The sequence below is a fragment of the Paralichthys olivaceus genome, chromosome 7 (assembly GCF_024713975.1).
Source record: "Paralichthys olivaceus isolate ysfri-2021 chromosome 7, ASM2471397v2, whole genome shotgun sequence".
NCBI lineage: Eukaryota > Metazoa > Chordata > Actinopteri > Pleuronectiformes > Paralichthyidae > Paralichthys > Paralichthys olivaceus.
The window spans coordinates 20,138,368-20,161,695 of record NC_091099.1 but is presented as its reverse complement, the minus strand read 5'-3'; the positions used below and the strand labels follow the sequence as shown (position 1 = coordinate 20,161,695).

Sequence of the window (23,328 nt, the reverse complement as noted above, 5' to 3'; positions counted from 1 at the left end):
GCAGTAAAATTGCTTTCTCTCTTTTTCAATTAATTTATTATTCAGTTTTAATTGGGTTAATTAGGTTTAATAAGTGGGAAGCTGATACTGTCAGTTCGTTATTTGGTGAAGCTAAAGTAAAACTTTGAAGTCGTTGGGAAAACTACTCCTTTCCTTTTATCCTTTAAACTGTGCTGATCTTTATTGTTGAATGTTTAGTGTCTAAGTGTTTGTTTGTGTGTGTGTGTGTGTGTGTGTGTGTGTGTGTGTGTGTGTGTGCGTGCACGTTTCTTCATGCATGTGTTTGTAGGTTTGCAGATACAGAGGTGAGAAGTGTGGCTGTTAGTTGGATTGAGAAGAGTAGTGATGATGAACTAGCTGGTTACCTGCCACAGCTTGTACAGGTACAGCTAAAACACTTACATACACATGTCATTGAATCTCTCACATGTCCATTCCCCCATTGACCTATAACTCAACTTGTCTTTCTCACGTAACCCCCCTTTTATACACATTTGCTCAATCTGTAGTTCTTAGTCCCTCTTGTCTATTGTCATTCCAGGCCTTAAAGTTTGAGAGTCACCTAAAGAATGCCCTCGTCATGTTCCTGCTGTCCAGAGCACAAGGCAACATCAACATCGCCCACTACCTCTGCTGGTGAGTGTCTGCAGCAGCACTGACACTTCAACCAGACGCCTGAGATGAAATGATGCAACAAGTTTGTCTGATTCATGTTGAAACGAAGGAACAATCTGGTAGAACAGAAAATGTTGATCACAGAAAAGAAACACATTTGCTAATCCTCTTATTAAACATGTGTTTTCACTGCTGTTGATACAAGTCATTGTATGACATTATTAGTGGAGAACAAGGCATTGATTTTCCAAAGGAGTAATCTACACCCACCTTCCTCTATCTAATACCATTTCCTAGAGACTGCATGAGCAGACAGTAGCAAGAGAGATACTACTAATAAAACTAATACAGATTTTTATTTGGAGCTCCGGGAAATTTACACACTGATTGATATCAACTCCCTATATATATGAATTATTTATCACAATTCTCTGAGAAATATGGCAAAACTGCCATATCTTGCTATGTAAGAAAAGAATCCTGGATCTGCCCCCGATCCAGATCCACACCAAAATGTAATTGTTTCTTCCCCCGACTCATACCACATCCTTCCATCAAGTCATAAGGAAATAATCTTTCTATCTAACAAACATACCAGCAACCCTTATGAAAACATGTGAATATCTCTAATAGCTCTTAGCCAGACAATTATACCCAACTGTACATGCATATACAGTCTAAAGGATCCTATGTTGGTCTGGCCATGTGTGTTGCAGAGAGGTAGCTCTCCACAAAATTGATCAGTCGACCTTATTGAGAGTAAAACTTATGAGGAAAAACCTCTGATTGTCTACCACTTTATTTTTCCAATTTCAAGATAAAGCTTTAATGGAGGGTGACATTTGGGAATTTCCACATAAGGAGAATTTTCCCTCGAGCGAGAGGGGGCGAGGGCAATAACGTTCACTTGAATAGCTGTTGTAGCAACTTCATGGGGCTTGTGTCCAGAGAGAGTCTTTAAGTGTTGACTGTTGTAATGTGTTTAATGCTTGTAGGCTGCTAAAGGACGCTGTGCAAGATCCTTGCTGGGGCTGGCGTTATGAACGGGTGCTGGGTGCCCTGTTGTGTCTGTGCGGAGCCAAGCTGAGGGCGGAGCTCGAGAAACAGACTCACTTTGTCACCCTGCTGGGAGCCGTGGCCGAGAGGGTCAGGCAGGCCGGGGGCTCCACACGACAGGTTAGAGCATGTGCAGTTGCAATCTGATCTGACATCAATTTAGTTTTTGGGTCTATTGTATATGTGGATAATAACATCTGTGTGTGTTTATTTTTCTGTGTGTTTAGGTGGCGCTGCAGGAGGGCCTCGAGAATGTGCAGAACTTTTTCCAAAAGAACACCTGCCGACTGCCTCTCAGCCCCAGTCTGGTGGCCAAGGAATTAAACATCAAGGTAACACACACACAGGCTTAAAATAGAGAAATTGACAACAAAATCTGCATCTCTGTAATATTCCCTTCATTTTTGTAAAGGTTTTGACACCACATTTACCAGATCTACAAAGGATGAACTGCAGTGAATTCATAATAGTGACTCTGACAATAAATATAAGAAAACCTGAAATGAACTGTGGATCAGGACAAAGAAAAATAAGCCCTGTGTAGAATCTCTGAGGTTTAAACCACAGAGGAAATTAGCTCATTAAACTACAGTTTCCCCAAAATAAAACAACACATGAATGGACACACAAATGTCCTAAAGATATTCATTTTAAATAATTAGATAATTTAGGTGGTGTGCTCCAAACATCTGCATGCATTCTCCTAAGTAATAGAGGGATAACCTCTTGGCACAAACAGACCATCCTCCTCTGGTTTATTCCTCAGGCTTTATTCCAATTGATAATTAAATGTAGACTCCAACACATTAATTATGGATCTCTTTCATGGATATGATTGAGATGTTATGTGTCAGAATTACTTCAGGCCACATACATGTTTGGATTCACTTTCTGATTGACACTCAGAAAGAATCTTTTTCATACTGTCTTCGGACGATAACGTTTTTGGTCAAATGAGAAAGCCATGTCTAGATCCTGCTGTAGAACCTGTTATCTGACAGTGTGATGTAATGCACTGTGCCTGTATGTACTTGTAGGCCTGCTCCTTCTTTAACTCCAACGCAGTTCCCCTCAAGTTGGCCCTGGTCAACGCCGACCCACTGGGAGAAGAGATCAATGTTATGTTCAAGGTACTGTAAACATGTTCACAGTATTTCAATCGATAGAAATAGTTCTTGTTCATCTCTCATGCAGCATTAATTTAAACTGTGTGGTATTCATCAGGTGGCTAAATACTGTTTACATGGTTCTTATCATGTAACATTGCACCACCTAGTGGCTGAAGTTATCTTTCTATGTGTGTCTGATTGTTTATCAGGTTGGAGAAGACCTGAGGCAGGACATGTTGGCTTTGCAGATGATCCGCATCATGGATCGCATCTGGCTGCAGGAGGGGCTCGACCTCCGCATCGTCAACTTCAAATGCATCTCCACTGGCAAAGACAAAGGTAACAGAAAAAAACTATACAGGCACACTCAGTATAAGAAATACAGACAAAATACTCAAACTTCATAGCACACATAGGTCAGGCCAAAAGTCCTCTGCACCGTTGATAGCCAGTGGCCAGAGGCACTATGTAGTGGGGTTGTCCATCCGTCCCATTATTGTGAACATTATATCTTAAGAATGAGGCATTTTTCATATTTGGTACAAATTTTAACTTGGATATATATGGATGAATTGATTAGATTTGGGTGGTCAAAGGTAAAGGTCGCTGGGACCTCACAAATGTTGGCCGTGTGTCATCCCTTTTAAATAAAAGCTGCCTTGTGTTATCCAGGCATGGTGGAGCTGGTGCCGTCCTCCGACACCCTGAGAAAGATCCAAGTGGAGTATGGCGTCACTGGATCCTTTAAGGACAAACCATTAGCAGAGTGGCTCCGCAAGTACAACCCTGCTGAGGATGAGTATGACAAGGTACACACATGAAAGATATGTTAATGTGAGCAAAATTAAAGGAGATTAACCCTCAACCACCCACGGTGGCTGTTAAAGGAAATGAAAAATGTATTACCATCTCAATACTTTTTTGTTAGGATTATGTCAGGGCAAAGTTTAGATGCAGCGTATCAGTTTCACACACATGTTTTTTCTACATCTTGATTTGAAGTAGAAGTGGGGAAAAATGGCTTGAATATTTAAAATCAAAATTTTCTTGTGTTCAAGTTACAACACAGAGTGAATGTACTCTTGGAGTTTATGGAAATTGTATAACCATATAAAACTTTGACGCCTATAAATGTGAAACCTTACTCCCTCCTCAGTCACAATCTTTATTTCCTTCTCAAGCATTTAGGCTTTTGTCTTCCCTCACAAAATCTGCTCGTATTATGTGACAGTAGCAGTGTGGCATTGTGCTTCACTCTTTCTCTTTCCTATATTTAGGCATCAGAGAACTTCATCTACTCATGCGCCGGATGCTGTGTTGCAACCTACATCCTGGGTATCTGTGATCGCCACAATGACAACATCATGCTGCGCTCCACTGGTCACATGTTCCACATTGACTTTGGCAAGTTCCTGGGCCATGCCCAGATGTTTGGCAGCTTCAAAAGGTAAATTATTATGTATCTATGTATGTGCTGGAGTACAGATTCACAGATCCCAGCTGTGGTGCACTACCAGTGTTGTACATTGGTGTATATTGTTGTCTTGTGTAATTGCCAAGAAGTTATCATGATGTAGGTTAATAATCCTGCACCAGCAGTGAGGAATGCTAACCAACAATTAAATGCATTATTGATCCATTCATTACTGTATGCATTACTATGACTCTTGCACAGCACCTGTTTGAAATGGGCTGTTTGCTTAGCCTGTGGTAATGCTGGTTGCAGTTTTCTTTCAAAAACTGGAACAGAACCCTAGCCTGTGCAGGTGTGCTGCCCTACAACCACAGCACAATTCTATTTTTGGCTTTTGAGCATCTTCCCTGATGTACTTACAGACTTTGTAGTAATTTGGTGAAGGCTGCTTCTCTGGTTTCGTGGTGGATTTTCCCAGGGATTTAAACCAAACGCTTTTGGGTCCACAAACCTCATTATTTGAACTTCTTAGCTTCTCAAGAGCTAAATTGAAATGTCCTCTCCTCCCCCTCTTTCTCTCAGGGACCGAGCTCCATTCGTCCTGACCTCTGACATGGCGTACGTCATCAACGGAGGCGAGCGTCCCACCAGCCGTTTCCAGCTGTTTGTTGACTTATGCTGCCAGGCTTACAACCTCATTCGCAAGCACTCCGGCCTTTTCCTCAATCTGTTGTCACTGGTGAGACAAAACACACGCATTGGACTTAAATGCACAGAGAGCGCGTAAACACATTAATACATCAGTTATCTATATGCACAAACTTACTACCTTTGTCTATCTTCAGAGGTGTTTGTCCTGTGTGTGTGCATGCCTATGTTTCTCTGCAGTTTTGGCCTATTTCTTTTCATGCATCCTCTCTGTTTTGCTGTGTTTCTTTGCACCTGTAAGAACCAGAACACTAAGATGTGCAGACAGAGAAGTGCTCCTGCAGCTGTGCAATGATAATAGATCAATGCTTTACTGTTGACCTGGAAATGTCAGTTTATATGTTGCTACTTCAGGATTTTTCGCTCAGGAATTTTGCTGTATACTGTATTTCTAAAGGGGTCAGTGTACTTATATCAATTTTCAAACACGGCAATTCATAGTGCCTCACATAAGGCACAGTAATACATAAAACAATAAAAGACAAATAATAGTTGAACGCGTAACTCATTGTCACATTGTCCTTTGAAACTTGCTTTATTCTGAAATGATGAATTCATGAATCAAAATGATTGAGAGTCTGAAAGCCAATTAAGTCTTTGTGGTACTTGTGTCCACGATGTTTAGTGGTTTTTGTATTAACTTGATTCTTTAAATATTCTTGAACATAGATTTGCACATTTTGAATATTTAGTTATAATTGTTTTGTTAATTGTGTTATGTAGAGATATATAATGATGATAATGTACAAAGTGATGGGTACATCTGCCAACCCAATGAAATGAATAAGAAAAGTGTGTCTTTGTGTTATAGATGACGTCATCAGGCCTCCCAGAGCTGACCGGCTCTCAGGATCTAAAATATGTGTTTGACGCTCTGCAGCCACACAACACCGACGCTGAGGCAACTATCTTCTTTACCAGGTAAACACACCACAACTTCTGTCTGCCCTTTAACTAAAACAACACAAGAGGAACCAACGATCCTCATGTTGCTTGTTGTTTGTGATGGACATATTGATAGGAAAATGAGTTGCTTGACATCTTTTTAGTTGCTAGTACAAACCCCAAAATCCACCAGGTGGCAGTATTAGTACAGGAGAGATAAGATTGCTGTCACACTAGCAGCAGTATCAGGTGTACGTTGTTTGTGTAATACCAGTTAGTCTGGATTGGAACTTCACCCTGACAACAGAACAGCCTGAGGTCAGAACTGAATATTGAGATTTTTAGTGTCACAATCTCCTCTCTTTTGTCCCTGTGTTTTCTCCTCCTCTCTCATCCCCCCTCTCTCTAGGTTGATTGAGTCAAGTCTTGGAAGCGTGGCCACCAAGTTCAACTTCTTTATCCACAACCTTGCCCAGCTACGTTTCTCTGGCCTTCCGGCCAATGATGAGCCCATTCTGTCTTTCTCCCCCAAGACCTACACCCTTAAACAGGAGGGCCGCATTCTCAATGCATCCATCTTTTCCTTCCAGAAAAGATACAACCCTGACAAGCATTATGTGAGTCCCCCTGTATATATTTATGTTAAACCCTACTTACTTTTCCATGTAAACTGGAAAAATGCTGACGCCTGTTGATGGCTGTTTTCCTCTCTGTCCTCTCTGTGCAGACATATGTAGTGAGGATCCTGAGGGAAGGTCAGAACGAGCCGCACTTTGTCTTCCGCACTTTTGATGAGTTCCAGGAGCTCCACAACAAGCTGACCATACTCTTCCCGCTCTGGAAGCTACCGAGGTAGGATGTTACCTTGGCTGTCACCCTCAGCCTCTGATCTCTGAACGCATTCAGGGTGTGTTCAGACTGAGTACATGTGATCGCATCACACAGGACAGATGTTAATACCAGGTCTGAATGGGGTCTTAATGTTTCAACTGCTGCTCTGATTTGTTTAATAGTAATCATTAATATATTACATTTCTTCAGTGACACATTAGGGTATATCATATTCTGTGGTTGTATATATTCAATGGCTCTCTCTTCATTCCTAGTTTCTCGAACAAAATGGTGCTCGGTCGTACCCACATTAAAGAAGTGGCAGCCAAGAGGAAGCTGGAGCTCTACAACTACGTCCACAACCTGATGAGGAGCTCCACAGAGGTCACTCAGGTACACAAACACGGACTTTTACCGATGATGCATTGCCTTGCCCCTAAACCTCAACTATCCCAAGTAAATGCCTAACTCTGAATGTCCCCTGTCTGTATGGTCCTCACGAACAGAGAAACACAATTACACATACAAACACAGTAATCAGGAAAATACTTGGGGAAATTGAAGTGACGTGAACATGGCTGTGAATTAATTGCAATATTTCGGTTTCCCAGTGTGACCTGATCTACACCTTCTTTCATCCAATTGCACGAGACGACAAAACAGAGGGTGTGGACGCCATGCCGAAAGCACCAGGTAAACACCCGCTCTTTTCTTTCCTGTTCAACTATTAATAATACTTCTCACACTGAATGTACTTTTGGTTTCTTTGTGAATGCTTCCTGCTATGTTTTAAAGCAATTCAAATGAACAACAGCATAGAAAATGGTTTCTCAGCCACAGAAGTAGTTTAAAAATTTACTGACAACAAAGAACCAGAACTAGAAAAAAGTGTGTCCATCACTGTGTAAAATGTTTCCTTCTCATTTAGAAGCTAAATAAAAAGGCTTTCTTTTGAAATCTGTGGTTTAGAGTAGATATGTTGAAGAATCCGTGTATTCATGTTATTCCACCTTCAAGATAGTGATGTGTGATATTTGCCATTGCAGAGCCTCCACTGAGTCCCACTTCTGGTCGCGTGGAAGGAGAAGTGAAGCTCTCGATCTCATACAGGAACAGCACTCTCTTCATTATGGTCATGCACATCAGGGATCTGGTAATGAGTGATTCATTTAACTTAGTTCCACTGCTTAATACATTTATCTGTCTGTTGTTACACTATTAATCCATTTTTCCCCCTCCAGGTGTCTGAAGATGGAACAGATCCCAACCCGTATGTTAAAACCTACCTGCTTCCAGATCCACACAAGACTTCCAAACACAAGACAAAGATCTCGAGGAAAACCAGAAACCCTACTTTCAATGAGATGGTTAGGAAATCATTTTCTGTATTTAGATTATATATTAATACTACCTATACTATAGAAAGATTACAAGCTTCTGTTTTAAGTTTTCCTTTTGATACGAACATGATTACCTGTCATCACCTCGTCCACATGTGCAGTTTGTGGCCAATGTCCAGAACGGACCCTTTACTCACTTCTTCATCGTCTTCCTCCACAGCTGGTATACAGTGGCTACAGCAAGGAGACCCTGGGCCTGCGGGAGCTTCAGCTAAGTGTGCTCAGTGCTGAGTCACTGCGTGAAAACTACTTCCTTGGCGGCATCACGCTCAGACTCAAAGACTTTGACCTCACCAAGGAGACGGTCAAGTGGTACAAACTTACAGCCGTCCCCTCCTTCTAATCCCCAACCTGCCTCTCCCTCTCCCTGAAGCCAGGAACGAGTCTCCAAACAAACGCAGCATTCACATCAAATGGGGATAGCAACTGACGCCCGTACTTTGAAAATATTGGTCTCCTCGTCTCAATAAAATGCTACTTCAGAACCTGGGGGTTTTGAGAAGAAGCCTTACCGACATCAACAAAATGGAAGTATATATGGACCATTTCTTTCACATGGACCATATTGTCATTGAACAACTGATCAGTAGGGTGCTGATTCTGTCAAATTTCCTCACGGCATCGGTTCCGCTGCAAATAAGTTTTAACCATCGTCGTGTTAGCTCAAAAGTTATTCCCATGCGAAGTTCAACGCAGGCGGACGACAGAACAGGCCAATTCACACACACTCTCAAAGACAAGCCTGCTCTTCATTCTTCACTATTCTCTCTCCCTCTTTAACTAATCAAGATTGTTTCTGTGAAAAACAATCGCCGCTTATTTTGTCTCTTTTTCTCCTAAACTATAATGAAGAGCTGTAATGTTTTGTACATTTTGATATTAGAGGACCAAAACGGCTTACTTGCAGGAGAGTATATATAGATTGACACGTTTCTTTTTTAAGGATTAGAAAGCGGGGCTCACTTTTACACTTTCCACGTTAATTTCCTACATAGGCAAATAGGAGGCATCAGGCTTTCCTGCACTACGGCGGACACTTCTGGGTAGAGTAGTCCAACACACCAGATTCCAGGAAATCAAGAGTGACCTTATTATTCCCCAAGAATGTGCCAACAATGAATGAGGATGGCAAATCAAACCACTCTCCCTGACAGGGAGCTGAACAGGGTGCCTTTGTTTGTGCTCACAATCTCTTTTTAATGCTCGACTTGGCCTATATATATTTTATTAACAATGTGATATGTCCTTATTAAAGAAAATTCTATATTCTGTAAAGCTATATCAATAGATCTTCCAGAGCAGGTCTGCTGCCAGACCTCCATCATAAGGTTTTTTTTTTGTTGTAACAGTGGACTGCCACTAAATGCACACTACCAGGTCTTTCTCTCATGGTATTACTTGACTATTTTCACACAGCACACGTTAAAGGGGAATTTGTATCATAAGCTTTGGAACATGCTCTTGTCTGTGCTCTGGATGAAGAAATTACAGTTGCCCTGATCATGAAATGTGTCAGTGTCAGGCGTTTCCCTCAGGTGGTTCAAAACCACACCTCAGATTTAAAGAAAGCAGTTTGGGAGCCGAGTTTAAAACTAGAGACCGGACCTGAGGCTCTTTCAGCTCAGGCAGCAACACCAGACCCACTTCCAGTGCCTCACTGTGGTGAAATGACGCCATGCTGGCTAAATGTGTCACAATAACTCAAACTGCCAGGGAATTCCACATCCAGTCAGGTTTTCTAGTATTTCAAACTGAACACAGATCAGCAACAAAAGGGCAACTTTAACTTTTAGCATCTTTACAAAAAGGGAACCAGATACTGATCAAGAAATTAGCTGCTTTCCTCTCCACTCGCTAACTATAAATCTAAACTTGTTAATGTTTAATAAAGAAATTATTATGAATTTATCTAAAAAAAGTTTTTTTTAAGAGAAGATCTACACGACAATGATCTGAGAGTAACACGTTATAAATATTAGTGACTTGATCCTCTCTTTTAGCGACTGTACAAAGAAAACAAGCAGAGTTTGTATTAACATGGCCAGTTATTTATTCTTAATTGGTGACCTGTAACCTGAATGGATCAGTGTGTACTGTAATCCCTCTTTCCTAAAGCAAATAAATGTTTTTGGAACAAATGTGATGTGACACTTTGCTTGGGTGTACATGGGGTTTGTGTTTGTTTGAACCAGATACATGATGTAACAGCTGTCTGTTTAATGGATCATCTACATTGAGCCGACTGATCCAGTGACACAATCCAGTGTCCAGGAGAGTGTTGGGGGGTGTCTCTTTCAACAGGTTTCACAGAAATATCTATAAAACATAACATGAACCCATACCCATCCCTAAGAGATGGAAAAATGCTTACGTTCACTTATTTATTTATTTATTTTTAACTGCAGTTCTCAAGGACAAGGTGTGCAGACAGTTCATAAAGCCAGTGACCATTGGTTGGGCCCTTCCCAATTATTAATTGAAGGTTTACAGCTTTAAATGCAGAAGCATATATCTAAATTCTAATCTCTCACCCACATGTGAAATATAACCATTAGTAACATGTTTAATTGGACTTTTCTAAACTCAGATACTGACAAGAACAGTGCCAGCGAATAATCCAGAGCCATAGTCCTCTAACGTGGCCTTATGCTACAACACTTGACAACTTCTTTATGTGTTTGTCTTAGGGCATATCATTTCATTTAAATGTAGATTTAGGAATATGGACAATATACAGACAATACAAATAACTGGTTTTAAGTGTAGATTCTGACATGGCCTCCATACAGGCCAGATGTTAGACTGGGCTAAACAATGATATGACTTCCTCTTAATTTTGATGTATTTTAAATTACTGTATGTTGTGCCACAACCAAAACAATGCAGAGGCTGATGACAGACCAGCCCGTACATATTCAATCCTCTTCACTTCACAATTTTGTAATTGTAAATAAATAATATGGCAATTTGTACTCGTCAGTCCACAAAAAAAAAAAAATTATACCCTTGATTTAGTAGTTTGAAGTAGACACTTTAAGCAGCAGTTACAGTCTTTTTTTAAGACTTCCTGTTTGTCTCTATAAGCTCTGACTACCTGGATTTGGACAGTTTTCATTCCAGTCTCAGGTCAGGTGCAGTCTGGAGCCGGTTTTCCTCTGTATTTTGCTGCTTTCAGTTCTCCCTCAGTTACGACCATGCTCCCAGTCCCTGCAGCTGAGAAAGTCCCCCTTGGTTTAATGCTTCACCAAAATATATTCATGGGAGTTATGTCTGCAGAGTAGATTGAATGTTATCCTTATGTCACCATCCTTTAATAACATTTGACAAACTCAAAGTGGATTTTCACAAGCTTTTTTTACTCAAAGTGACCCCTGTCACCTCTGCCATAGAGTTTAGATTGATGAAGAGCGTCTGAGATGGTTGATGGATTTTTTCCTTGACCAAGGACATTCTTACTCAATTTGACTGGACGGCCAACTGCAGGAAATGCTGGTGGTTCCAAATTTCATCTATAAACTTCTTATTTTGCAGCCTCTGAGAACACTGGAAGCTTTAGAGATGCCTCACCACAGCAGGTCTACAGAAGGTTTCTTGGAGTCATGCTTTTTTTTCCTGACAGGCAGGATGTATTGTGGGACATTATTCACAGATGTGGGCCTTTCTAAACTACAAGGAGAATTCTGTGTTGCCACAGGAGAACTCCATCCAGTTCAAGCCACTTCCTCAGGAAAATAAAAATAAAAACAGCATGTTCCTGACCGCAATCTGGAGAATCTGGATAATTTTGTAAATCAAATTTCATTTGTTTATTTCTATTTAATTGACAAACTATTCTAAAAGCATGTTTTCATTTTATCTTTAAAGGTCAGTGGATTGATTATTATATCATATTAAATTAAATATACATTTAGGAAGAAAATGAAGAGGTGTAATTACGTATATATAGTCCTTTGTGTTGGCTTTGTTTTAAATTATCTAATAATTATAATCAAAAGAAATATTGGGCGCCACTTCAAATTGATTTCGTCTGTTACAAATCTATCTGGCAGGAAATGACCTTTTAGACTTTAAGTGAGAAGTAGTATTGTTAAATCCCTTCGTTTTTTCACGCTGTAAATCAACGTTTAAAACTTTCACAACAACTTTACTTGAAAACGTTGAACAGTGTTTATGACGCACCTTTCTGCGTCATTGCGTCATTTCCGACGCAGGCGCAAAATACCGTCTTCTGTCGCGTGTGCGGCCTCTCTTCCTCTACCGCCATCATGGGTCGCATGCACGCTCCCGGGTGAGCTCCCTTTCTGTCGTTTAAAGTGGATATTTAGCCCAGCAAGCTCAGATTTTATCACGAGATGTTTTGTGTGAACATGTTCTCTGTCGCCGGGGAACAAACCGGAATCTTTAATTCGCCCTAGAAACGAGAAAAAGACTTAAATACTCGCAGCCTCGCCATCGACAACCACCTCCAGCTAGCAAGTTAGCTGGCGTTAGCAAGTTAGCTAGCATTAGCTAACAGCGCTGAAGGCTCACCTCAATTTTACCGCTTGAGTTGAGTTTCTAGTGTGAAGTCAGTGATATTGTCCACACTTAGTATTTAATAAATCACTTTCTGCTTCGTCTGAAGAAGAGAAGCCATTTTAAAGACGCGTTCAGTTGCACGTTCAGCAGCACGAGTATGAAGCAGACATTAGCCGGGCCTCGTTCCTGTCCGGCTCCTGGAGCTATTACTTCTTCAGTGTTAGATGTGATTGATTCTCTTGGTTGTTCTCCGTCAAAATGTCACACTGTCTAACTAGTCCGTATTCTCCACAGAAAGGGCTTGTCCCAGTCCGCTCTGCCTTACAGGCGCAGTGTTCCCACCGTGAGTACACGCACATCAGATGTGGTTTAATGTCTATCACTGGCACAAAGAGAACCGTGAACCTAATGTAACCATCCTAACATTACTTGCAGTGGCTGAAACTCACATCTGATGATGTCAAAGAGCAGATCTTCAAGCTGGCCAAGAAGGGTCTGACCCCTTCTCAGATTGGTAAGCACTTCTATGAGACAGAGAAATTCACCAATGTCGTGTTATGCAAGATGACCACATTTTGTTGGTCGCCCAATACATTTTAGTGGTCATGTAGGATGACAGACATCCTGAGAAGCAGGCCCAGTCAAATGTAAATTAAATGCTGTCAGTGGTCAAGTGGTAACCCTAACTCTTACACTGAATCATCCTTTCTTAGTCAATTAACATTTTTTCTAGATATTAATGTAACTGGGGTAATTTGGAGATAGTCTTGTAGTTTTTTTCTATTTAGCCAATGTTGATTTAAGTGGGATAGACAAAATAATAAAACAAGATGCTTTTGAACTGAATGCACAACAGACTGCAGCCTCCAAAAGGGAACCAGTAGGTGTTCCAAGTTTAATCAGTGTCTCCTGCATTTGTTTAATGTTTTGCTGAATAATCTGGGATGAAGGGGCTAACAGCAAATATAGCCAACTGTTGAGAAATAAACACAGCCAAGTATTAAGCCTGTTTTGTTGTTTTGTCTAGGTGTGATTCTGAGGGACTCTCATGGTGTGGCCCAAGTACGTTTTGTCACTGGCAACAAGATCTTGAGGATCCTGAAGTCCAAGGGTCTGGCCCCTGATCTGCCTGAGGATCTTTACCACCTCATCAAGAAGGCTGTGGCTGTCAGGAAGCATCTGGAGAGAAACAGAAAGGTATAACCAGATCAGGCTTTAACTGTGGTCACATATGAGTCTGAATAGTCTTCACTTGGCACCTGATACAGCTGCCTGCAATCTGATGGTTTGGAAAGCCAGGTGTTTTAATGTTAATGTCAGTTCCTGGTTTCTGCATCTTCATGTCCCAAAGGGTATCCATGGTGTAACTGTCATGATCAGCTGAAGTCTGCAGCCCCACATCTTATTTATTTACTGTTGATTCCCATCATAATCAAACTCCTATATTAATTAAATGGTTTCTGGTTGTGATAATTAATTGTTCACCAGAATTCTTCCCTTCTACTATCGAGAGGTTTTCATGTTTTCTAGTGTGAATGCGTGTACTCATAATTCAGTTGTAGCATGGATGTGTCCATCAGAGAGCATGCAGAAACCATGAACACACCTTACCACTAAGTTTTGTTTTTTAGGGTTCGTTTCCACTCACATACTCTGGATTGGTGACAAGCTAAACTTGCATGTGCCTTCAAATGTTTTTTACACCATAGAGGAAGCAATTGTTATGAGCTTATCAAAACCAAGTTTCCATGCTTTTTTTTTTTTGCTTTTTTAATCTAAATTAAGCTGCTCAAAGAGAAACTGATTATATAGGAATGAGTCCCTGACATAGACAGTTATTGGGCATGAATGGATTCATATATTAAGTAATTAAAATGTCCCATAACATTGTTTGCCCTCCTCACAGGACAAGGATGCCAAGTTCCGCCTGATTCTCATCGAAAGCAGGATCCACAGGCTGGCCCGTTACTACAAGACCAAGAGAGTACTGGCCCCCAACTGGAAGTAGTATGTATTGGTTCTGCATTGGGAACCTTTTCTAGATATATTTAGCTGATACTCACATCTCTGGTCATGAAATGAAGCACAACTCATTGTCCTGCTCTTCCCTTTATAAAGTGCAGCGATATTTCTATTGTGCTAGAATAAAGTTGGAGGTAAATTAGCAAAGTGGCTACATGGTGCCACCTTTGCCAGTCCCCTTCACACAGTCAAATGTACAAGTGTTTTCTAACAATTAAGTCAGTAGACTGATGCCTAGTCAAATAGCATTTTATACCAGACATATAGATCTGTATTGGTAGCATTAGTACTTCTTTCTCAGTGTAATCTAGGCCTACATTTTTGTTTTCAATGTTATGAGTTGAGGGTATTCATACACAAAATGAATAAAAAATATAGTTGGTATAATACACAAATGTATAAACATTTTGAGATTCCTCTTCATGACTGCTTTCAATCACAACGGCTCTATAAAAAAATCTTGCAATGTTTAACTTCCTGGTGATCATTTAAAAAGTGCTCTCTCTAATGGTGTTTCTTTCTGTTCACAGTGAGTCCTCTACAGCCTCTGCTCTGGTGGCATAAAGACACACTTTTTGGATTAATAAAACAATGTAAATTGGAAATTGTTCTGTCTTTTTTATATTACTGAATCTTAAACCAGATCTTCTGTTAACAAAAGTGTAAACCATTGGGTTAGGCTTAAGTAGTTTAATGTAACTAACTACATTACCCAAGTTGTTGACAAGATTTGATAAAATGTTACTCTTCATTACTCTTAAGATAAATCTGAAAAAATATATTCATAAACCAGTTTGACACAGGATGAATTAAATAGTGTAGCTGGGTCTCATTGATATCAGCTGTTCCACTGCAACATTTTTTATGTTGATTCAAAGATTATTGACAAAATCAAGAAAAGTACTTCTATTGATATTCATTTTGAACTTAAGGTTTAAGTGCAGTTTTTGTGCTATTTTGAAACTAGCATTGATTCATAAGAATATCGTTAGAAATTAAAAACTTTTTTGAATGATTTCATGTTATTAAGTCTTTCTGGGGATCGAGCATTTTACCATTCTGCCATTTTAGCAACTTACATTTAGAAAAAGGAAAACGAACAAATATTATGTCTAGAAACGACAGAAATGAAAAGTCGGGAAGTTACGGGCAGTTTCCATGCGTCATACGTAATGTAATCTGAGGGCGGTGCCTTTGCTGAGTGACAGCCGCTGCGACCAATCACAGCCCATCATGACGTCAGGTTGGTTTATGTTAAGAGGAAGTTGCAGCATCGAGACATTCACAGCTTCTACACCGACGACGACACAACACTGACAAACATGGAGACAACACAGGACCGCGTCTGACGAAGCTAAGCGACAACATGTCTCGGACTCACCGGAAAATGAAGCGACAGCTGCTCGACGTCTCTCTGTCACCGACAAGTTCACTACAGCGACTAGTTTTTGACGAGGAATACCAGAATACGTGAGCGTTTAACCGCCACAGGCCGAGAGGAGGAAGAGGAGGAGGAGAGAGAAGAAGTGAAAATGTCTCCGACTGTCGGTGTGGATCAACCAGCGGCCATGGAGAGATTCGGTAGCGGAGGGATGGCGCTGCTGCCTTGGACCAGACAGATGCTCACCGTGATGTGGGAACAGCTTCGGCTGCTGCTGCAGGTCATCTACTGCAGCTTCATGTCCGGTGAGAGCAAAGTTCAACATGTGAAGATTAACATGTCAAGTTCAACATGTGAAGATTAACATGTCAAGTTCAACATGTGAAGATTAACATGTCAAGTTCAACATGTGAACATTCATATGTCAGGTTCAACATGTCAGGTTTAATATTGTTTGGTTTAATATGTGAAGATTAACATGTCAAGTTTAACATGTCAGGTTTAATATGTGAAGTTTAACGTGTGAAGATGAATATGTCAAGTTTACCATGTTTGGTTTAACATGTTAAGTTTAACATGTTCATATCAAACTGGTAAAGTCAAGTCCAACCGTTGTGATGCGTTCACAGTCACTAGAAAGTCTCTCCTTTTCCCCTGGTATCAATAACGACATACTGTAATTCACAATAAAATATATTAGCTCATATAAAAGATACACTTAGTATGTGTCCTTAGTGACCACTTGTCTATTTGTACCAAGTCAATGTCCAGTTGACCCAATAGTGAGTTTTGGTAATCTGTATGATGATGATGTGATAATCTACATCTCTACATTTTCAGATAGTGAAAACAAAAGTAGTTTGAAACGATAAACCACAATCTTTGACTCACTCATTCTAACATCGTATCCATTAATTTGGTTGTTGGACTCGACTGGAGGATTATACTCTTTGTAAATTAGAATTATAACTTTAAATCATAAATCTAATTATACTTCACATCAATAAATTCAAAAATGGTAGATAAAACCCCAAATTTCACACAATTTCCATATATATCAAGTCTTTACAGCTCATAGACACTAAAAAAGTAGCAAAACTGTCAACAGTAACAAAGAGTTTCCCCCTTTTTCTCTCCATTATATTCCTGTTATATATAACGTTTTAAATTGCACGTGTATGTAATTTTTTACTATTCTAACTAATATTTATTTATCTACTTGTCTGTTTATTTAACTGCACCGTCACTATTCCTGGTTATTTTCTGTCGAGCACACATACCTGGATAAAATGTTGTTGAGTGTGATGAACATAAATCAAATCAATTGACAGGTGGAAGGAGAGGATGAGTGATGGATACTGTAGTTGCAGTACACATAGTGAAGAAGGATAAATGAGAAAATACAATCATACCTGATCATATGAGCAGATTGTGCACACGTATAAATTCAGTTGGAAACCACATATGAGTAATCTTATAACAAAACCTTTTAATATATAACAAAACATAAGATATCTTCAATTAAATTCATTATTACCTGTACTGTATTGTTTCCTCATTGTTCCCCACATTACCTTTTGTGTGGAAATATATGGAGACACATAAAACACACATCAGTCAGGTTATTGTGATCTAATTAATGCCCGCTTTGTTTTATAAGTAATACACACAAAGATTTATGTTTTTAGTTGAGTCTAATACTAATTAATTAATTCAATTATTGTAGTTTTTTGTTAGTTTGTTGTTTTGTCTTTGTTTCTTTCTTTACTCACTAACCTAAGCTTCAGCCAGTGAAATTAATTCTGTGTATATAGGGTGGACGTATTAATCCATTGCTTAAGCTCACATCATGTTGTGGACCAAAATTAACTAATTGGAACATGTTTAGATGTCTGCCTACTGTAGATATTGTTTCAAAGAAAACATAGGATTTTATTCTATAAAAGAGTGTCACAGGGAGTGACTTATTTATTCTCTGTTGAATTCCAAACCATTCTAACACTTTCTTCTTGTTTTTCCAGTTTTTCAAATGTTCAGGTTCGAGGTCCATGTGAGAATCACAGATGAGACCGGTCAGCACATCCAGCACATGAGCACGACAGCGAATCCAACAGATTCCTTCCTGTTCTCCTCATTGTTTGACGGAGACAACGGAGTCATGGTCGGCGGCTCGAATCCCCTCTCTGAGTTCTGCTCTGATGTTGGCGACCCCTTTGCAGGAAATTCCACTGCTGAGGCCCTGCTGTCCAGTCTGTGCGCCGACGACCTGTGCTGCGGACTCGTGGATGACTTTGTGTCCAGAACGGCCGGGAAAGAAGAGGGCATCTTTCTTGGCTTTGCTAGAGACTGGAACGTCTTTGTGTCAAGCAGCGACAGCTCCGGTTCAAACGAGGCCTGTCATAAAAGACGTGAGAAATTCTTCAGAGAGGATCTTTCAAAAACAAAAGTTGTAAAACAGGACACGTCAGAAGAGGACAGGAGTTTTGACTGCAGTAGTGAGGAAGACCAGAGCGTAGTAGAATTTGACAGTGAGGAAAGTAAGGCGCTTTGGGAGTCCCTGTCAAAATCGAGTGATCCTTACAACCCCTTCTATTTCTCTGCGTGCATTTCAACAAACACAGGCATGGGCAAGATTAAAAACCAAGCGAGGGACAGTAGCGATACTGACATCATGTCAGGACTGAAGTTTTGGGTCAGTCGCTCTGACAGCGAGAGCAGTTGGGCCAGTTCAGATGATTCCAGCCCTGATGTGGACAAAGAGGAGAGTGAGAGGCTTTGGGAGTTCTTCAGCAGTCCTGCAGACCCCTACAATCCCATGTGCTTTACCGCCTGCACAGTCGGCAACACATCTCTTCAAACCCCCTCCACCAAAGTCTCTAAAGTACAGGCCTTTCTTCCTGCACCCCCCTCCAGGTCAGACACTGATGACGAGTGCAGCCTTCCTCCTTCATCTGAGGATGATGAAGATGAGCAGCTGTGGAAATCTCTCTGCCAGAAGGACGATCCGTTCCACCCTCTTAACTTTCAGGCTTGCCTCCAGAGCTCGACAACACCAGCACTCCAGTCTGAGGAAGATCTAGATGCATTTAAAGTTCACCTCACAACAAATTCTCCCACGAAGAGCAAGAAATGTGAAAAAGACTCAAAACCTCCCAAAACATCCAGCAGCAGGCCGTCTCTACCAGACAGGCTGTTAAAGCATCACTCCCACCAAGACAAAACACTGGTGCCATGGAAGAGACCTGGACGAACACATCAGTCGCCTCCAGAGGAGAGAAAGCAAAGCAACGCCTGCACAAAAAAGGTGATTAATCATTACTGGTTTATGTCTCCCTGGATGAAGTTTCCGGTCATGTGCTGTGAGAGCACTGGCAGGGCTCTAGCAGGCACGCAGGTTGTTTAATGACCAACTGGTACACTGACCAATCATTCAGACCAAATGAGATGATTGTTGTTGGTTATACCGGCTTCTTTCTCTTTGCTTTTTTCAGATGATTTCTTTTATTTGTAAGGGCTACCAGGACATGAAGGGATTTTAAAAAATCAGTTTGTGTTGCAGAAACAAATTCCCAAACCTACCTCTAAGTTGATATATTAAAATATTCAGGGAGTGTCTTCTGCTGACAGAGACTGAAAGTCAGAGATAAGAGCCAATTCCTGTCGTCAGCAAACTCACACTGTACTGTTCAGTGTGTTAAGATGTGTTGTTGATTACTGTTGGTTAGCAACGCTGTTGGTTGTCATGACTAAGCCGGTCATGTGACTCAACAGAGTCATCAGAGAGTTGGACTAAAGTCATTACATTGTCATTTTAAAACCATGTGAGTTATTTCATCAGACTCCAAAAATAAATCCTGAAAACATGTCTGAATACACGTCTGTCTGACAAATGTCAGTGCTGGAAAGTACCTGCTCTTTCTTTTTGAACTTGTAGTTTAACACATGCCCACATTAAGTGGTCAGAACCATTTCTTTATTGTCTCTTTTTACATTAAATTGTCTCTTTGTTTACATTAGCAGCTGATAATAAGATCAAGAAGTTCACATCTTATGACATCATCTGGATAAATCCAGCAATGTGTATTTATTATTGTTTGTCTTTTCTTCTGGATTTCAGGTGCGATTTTCTCCTCAGGTCCAAGTCCATGTCATGCGGACCTGGCTGTTTGCTCGCCAGGCGTCTCGTAAAGGACACTGGGAGGAAATGGCACGAGACCGGGACCGCTTCCAGAGGCGGATCCAGGAAACGGAGCGGGCCATCAGCCACTGCCTCACTCAGCCCCACAGAGAGAAGATGAGGGCGTACCTGGACGGTGCCTTGAAATAAATAATTGAATGTTTTATTTCATTTTTTGATGAGAACTTGTGATTGGTTGCAATGCAACAGTGATTTTGATTTGGGCCAATAAGAAATTTGATGTGAGGCCAATGTCCATGTTCGGTGTCGTGTTGAATAACTTTGTACCTCAAAAGGTTTTTTCTACATTGTGTGACTGTTGCACTGACGGACATGTTCTCATATTATCCTCAGAATTAATGTGTGGAATGTTGTTTTTGTACGCCTTATATACCTGACCTAGTAATGTAACTTGTGTATTTATGCCCTATGGAGCTTTTTTGATGGTTTAACTGTTATTTATATATATTTATGTGACATCAAAGCACCACCACCTCAGTGGTGAGGTAAAGTAGATAATGATGATATCATTAAAAACAGACTTTTACAGCACCAAGTGTTTTGAAAAGTTTTATAGAACCTTCAACTTATTTAATTCTAATGTCATTTGAAGATTTTAGATTTTGAGATTTAAGTTTTCGTCCTGTATTTTCTTTTATGATGGCGCATAATAGTGGCCATTCAGCACTGAGTATGAAGACGGGTGTCTTTATTATTATTATTGTAATTATATGACTGCAAATATTCAAACACTTTTCCCATGTGACTCTCAATATCACAAGGTAACACCACGTCTGGGAAAATATTTCCAAAATTATGAGTAGAAGGTTTTTCTAAAGGTGCTCTGTCAAATTAATAAACTTTGTTATACTATCTTTTGTGGTTTTCACTTATCTCTGCACAACACCAAACTCAAAGATAAAGAGTGGACAAAGGACATGTACATGTCAGATTAAAATCTTTTGTGATCAACAGCTTTTATTTAAGAACTCAGTAATTAACATACATAAATCATCAGTGAGACAGACAATACAGGGATTTAATAAGGATGGCCATTTACTGTAAAAATAGATAAGTAATAATAATGGAGCAAGACAAGCAATGATAACTGAAAATAAGAGGCAGATATTGTCATGAATCAGTGGACTGCAGATTCATGTTTTGTAAAATTTTACATAAAGAAAAATGTTTATCTCATAAAATAAATATTCTAAGATTAAATCAGTAGTCTCCAAAAAATGTAAGCGCATGATGAGTTTCAAAAAATGTAGTTGAAATAAATAGTTCTGTGCCATTTCTAATGGTGTTGATCCAAATATTCACAACAAAATTGAAGATTGGACAAAAGCACAATTAAGTACATATTCAAATGAGAACATTACATATAAGTATTTATCAGATTAGGTTTTTATTCCATTAATAGTCTCCCAACACCTTAGGTTTGCCTTATCTTTCTATCCTTTGCAGTGGCCAAACTAGTCCTGGGAACCTGTCAGTTAAACAAACAACAATTATAATAGTCATACGAATGTTTACTCTATCAACTACAGCAGTTAAAGTCTCTCATACATTATTTCATCTCAATTTTTAATCTAAAAACACCTCAGTTTGAGGGGACATTTCACTGCACACCTATTTTTGTAATTTTTACTGGTAAATATTTGTGCTTAAAGGTTCAGTGTGTAGAATTTAGTGATATCTACTGGTGAAGTTGCATGTTGCAACTGAATACCTCTCACCTCACCCTCCCCCTTCCAAATATAAACGAGAACCTGTTGAATCCTTCAGTTGTCATAAAAATTCAAAGCGTGTTTAGTTTGGCCAGTTTGGACTACTGTAAAAAACATGGTGACCTTCATAGCTTCATGGTCTTCATATCATATGTGATATGTGTTATTACTATGTGATATTATATATCATTTTATACAATATTCTTGTCTTTTTGCACATTCTATTTACATATTCATAGTATATTATCTATTGTATGTATATTGCATATAGTCAAGTATTTATATGCATATATTATACCTATACTATATATCATATTATATCATATCTTGTGTGTATATATATATATATATATTTATACATGTGTACATATTATATATTGCAGTTATGTACGTATGTGTATACTATTATTATTATTACTATTATTATTATTATAATATACTGTTGCTGCCATGATTACTATATACTGTTATTTTTATTATATAATGTTGTTATACTGGTGTTGTATATATATATATATATATATATATATATATATATATATATATATATATATATATATATATATTATTGTTATAGATATTATTGTTATTATTATTATGTATTATATTATATACTATATATACTGTACTATTATTATATACTGTTTAGTAACAATAACATTGCCATCATATCATCAGTACTATTACCATCATCTTGCCACTGCACCTTATCTACCTATTTATCTTGTGTTTTTTAAGTGCCCTTGTCCTATTCCGTGTTTTATTTTGGTTTTTATTGTTTTATTTTTTTTCTACCTACAGTATCTTATTCTATTGTATTTTTATTGTATCCAAATACCTAACTGCTATGACAACCTAATTTTCCTTTGGGGATGAATAAAGTAATCTATCTATCTATCTATCTATCTATCTATCTATCTATCTATCTATCTATCTATCTATAGTAAGGACCCCCTCGATGTAAATATAAAGTGCCTGTCCTAGAGTAAAGAAAACTACAATTTGTAATGTAGTAATATATACATTTACATGAAACACATTAGTGAAAACATCACAAGGATTATTTTATATTCAATTTCCGCCAAAAGATCCCTTTCACCTAAATCGTACACACTGAACCTTTAAGTCAGTTTTTAAATTTAAGATGTTTACTATTCTGAAACTATGACATTGATTCTGAAGAGTTTTACTTCTTCGCTAATCCCTTTATGGCTGAATTATGAGAAGACAGTTTATTTTTTGTGGTGATGTTGATTTTAAGCAAAAAATAATGATGGGACCATAGACTGACATCATGTCAGGACTGTCAGGACGTTGTAAAGAATTACTTGCACTATTTTCTATTTCTATATATTTCTTTTATTTCTTTTAATACTTTTTATTTTATAATATTTGTATGCTGGGACACTGAAAACAAAGTAAGAATTTCATTACATGCTGTAAAATGTGTTTATCTGCTGTGCACATGACAATAAACATCTT

The 23,328-nt window shown here is 39.1% G+C and overlaps 3 protein-coding genes and 1 non-coding gene across 6 annotated transcripts in view; all 4 read left to right on the top strand.

Moving 5' to 3' along the window:
• The window catches only part of pik3c2a (phosphatidylinositol-4-phosphate 3-kinase, catalytic subunit type 2 alpha), a 40,019-nt gene extending 29,863 nt beyond the window's left edge, over positions 1-10,156 (top strand). For all 3 annotated transcript variants that reach the window (XM_020079016.2, XM_020079017.2, XM_069527892.1), the window contains exons 17-33: positions 290-383; positions 542-636; positions 1,611-1,791; positions 1,899-2,003; positions 2,709-2,801; positions 2,990-3,119; positions 3,453-3,589; positions 4,058-4,227; positions 4,777-4,933; positions 5,714-5,823; positions 6,197-6,404; positions 6,515-6,639; positions 6,894-7,011; positions 7,230-7,311; positions 7,665-7,771; positions 7,860-7,985; positions 8,179-10,156. In XM_020079016.2, the coding sequence (XP_019934575.2) occupies positions 290-383; positions 542-636; positions 1,611-1,791; positions 1,899-2,003; positions 2,709-2,801; positions 2,990-3,119; positions 3,453-3,589; positions 4,058-4,227; positions 4,777-4,933; positions 5,714-5,823; positions 6,197-6,404; positions 6,515-6,639; positions 6,894-7,011; positions 7,230-7,311; positions 7,665-7,771; positions 7,860-7,985; positions 8,179-8,361 (2,221 nt within the window). In that variant the 3' untranslated portion in view covers positions 8,362-10,156. The remainder of the gene's footprint in view (positions 1-289; positions 384-541; positions 637-1,610; positions 1,792-1,898; positions 2,004-2,708; positions 2,802-2,989; positions 3,120-3,452; positions 3,590-4,057; positions 4,228-4,776; positions 4,934-5,713; positions 5,824-6,196; positions 6,405-6,514; positions 6,640-6,893; positions 7,012-7,229; positions 7,312-7,664; positions 7,772-7,859; positions 7,986-8,178) is intronic.
• A 1,980-nt stretch (positions 10,157-12,136) lies between these two features.
• rps13 (ribosomal protein S13) lies at positions 12,137-15,163 on the top strand. Its single transcript, XM_020078362.2, has 6 exons — positions 12,137-12,306; positions 12,831-12,879; positions 12,972-13,050; positions 13,564-13,733; positions 14,443-14,543; positions 15,089-15,163. The coding sequence occupies exons 1-6, from the start codon at positions 12,284-12,286 to the stop codon at positions 15,120-15,122; spliced, it is 456 nt and encodes a 151-aa protein (XP_019933921.1). The 5' UTR covers positions 12,137-12,283; the 3' UTR covers positions 15,123-15,163.
• On the top strand, positions 14,618-14,748 carry LOC138411013 (small nucleolar RNA SNORA19). Its single transcript, XR_011243656.1, has one exon. It is a non-coding gene; the product is annotated as a small nucleolar RNA SNORA19 (small nucleolar RNA).
• Positions 15,164-15,804: 641 nt separating the features above from the next.
• Positions 15,805-20,989, top strand: LOC109624123 (protein phosphatase 1 regulatory subunit 15A-like). Its single transcript, XM_069527891.1, has 3 exons — positions 15,805-16,244; positions 17,961-19,243; positions 20,057-20,989. The coding sequence occupies exons 1-3, from the start codon at positions 16,091-16,093 to the stop codon at positions 20,264-20,266; spliced, it is 1,647 nt and encodes a 548-aa protein (XP_069383992.1). The 5' UTR covers positions 15,805-16,090; the 3' UTR covers positions 20,267-20,989.
• Positions 20,990-23,328: the final 2,339 nt, after the last annotated feature.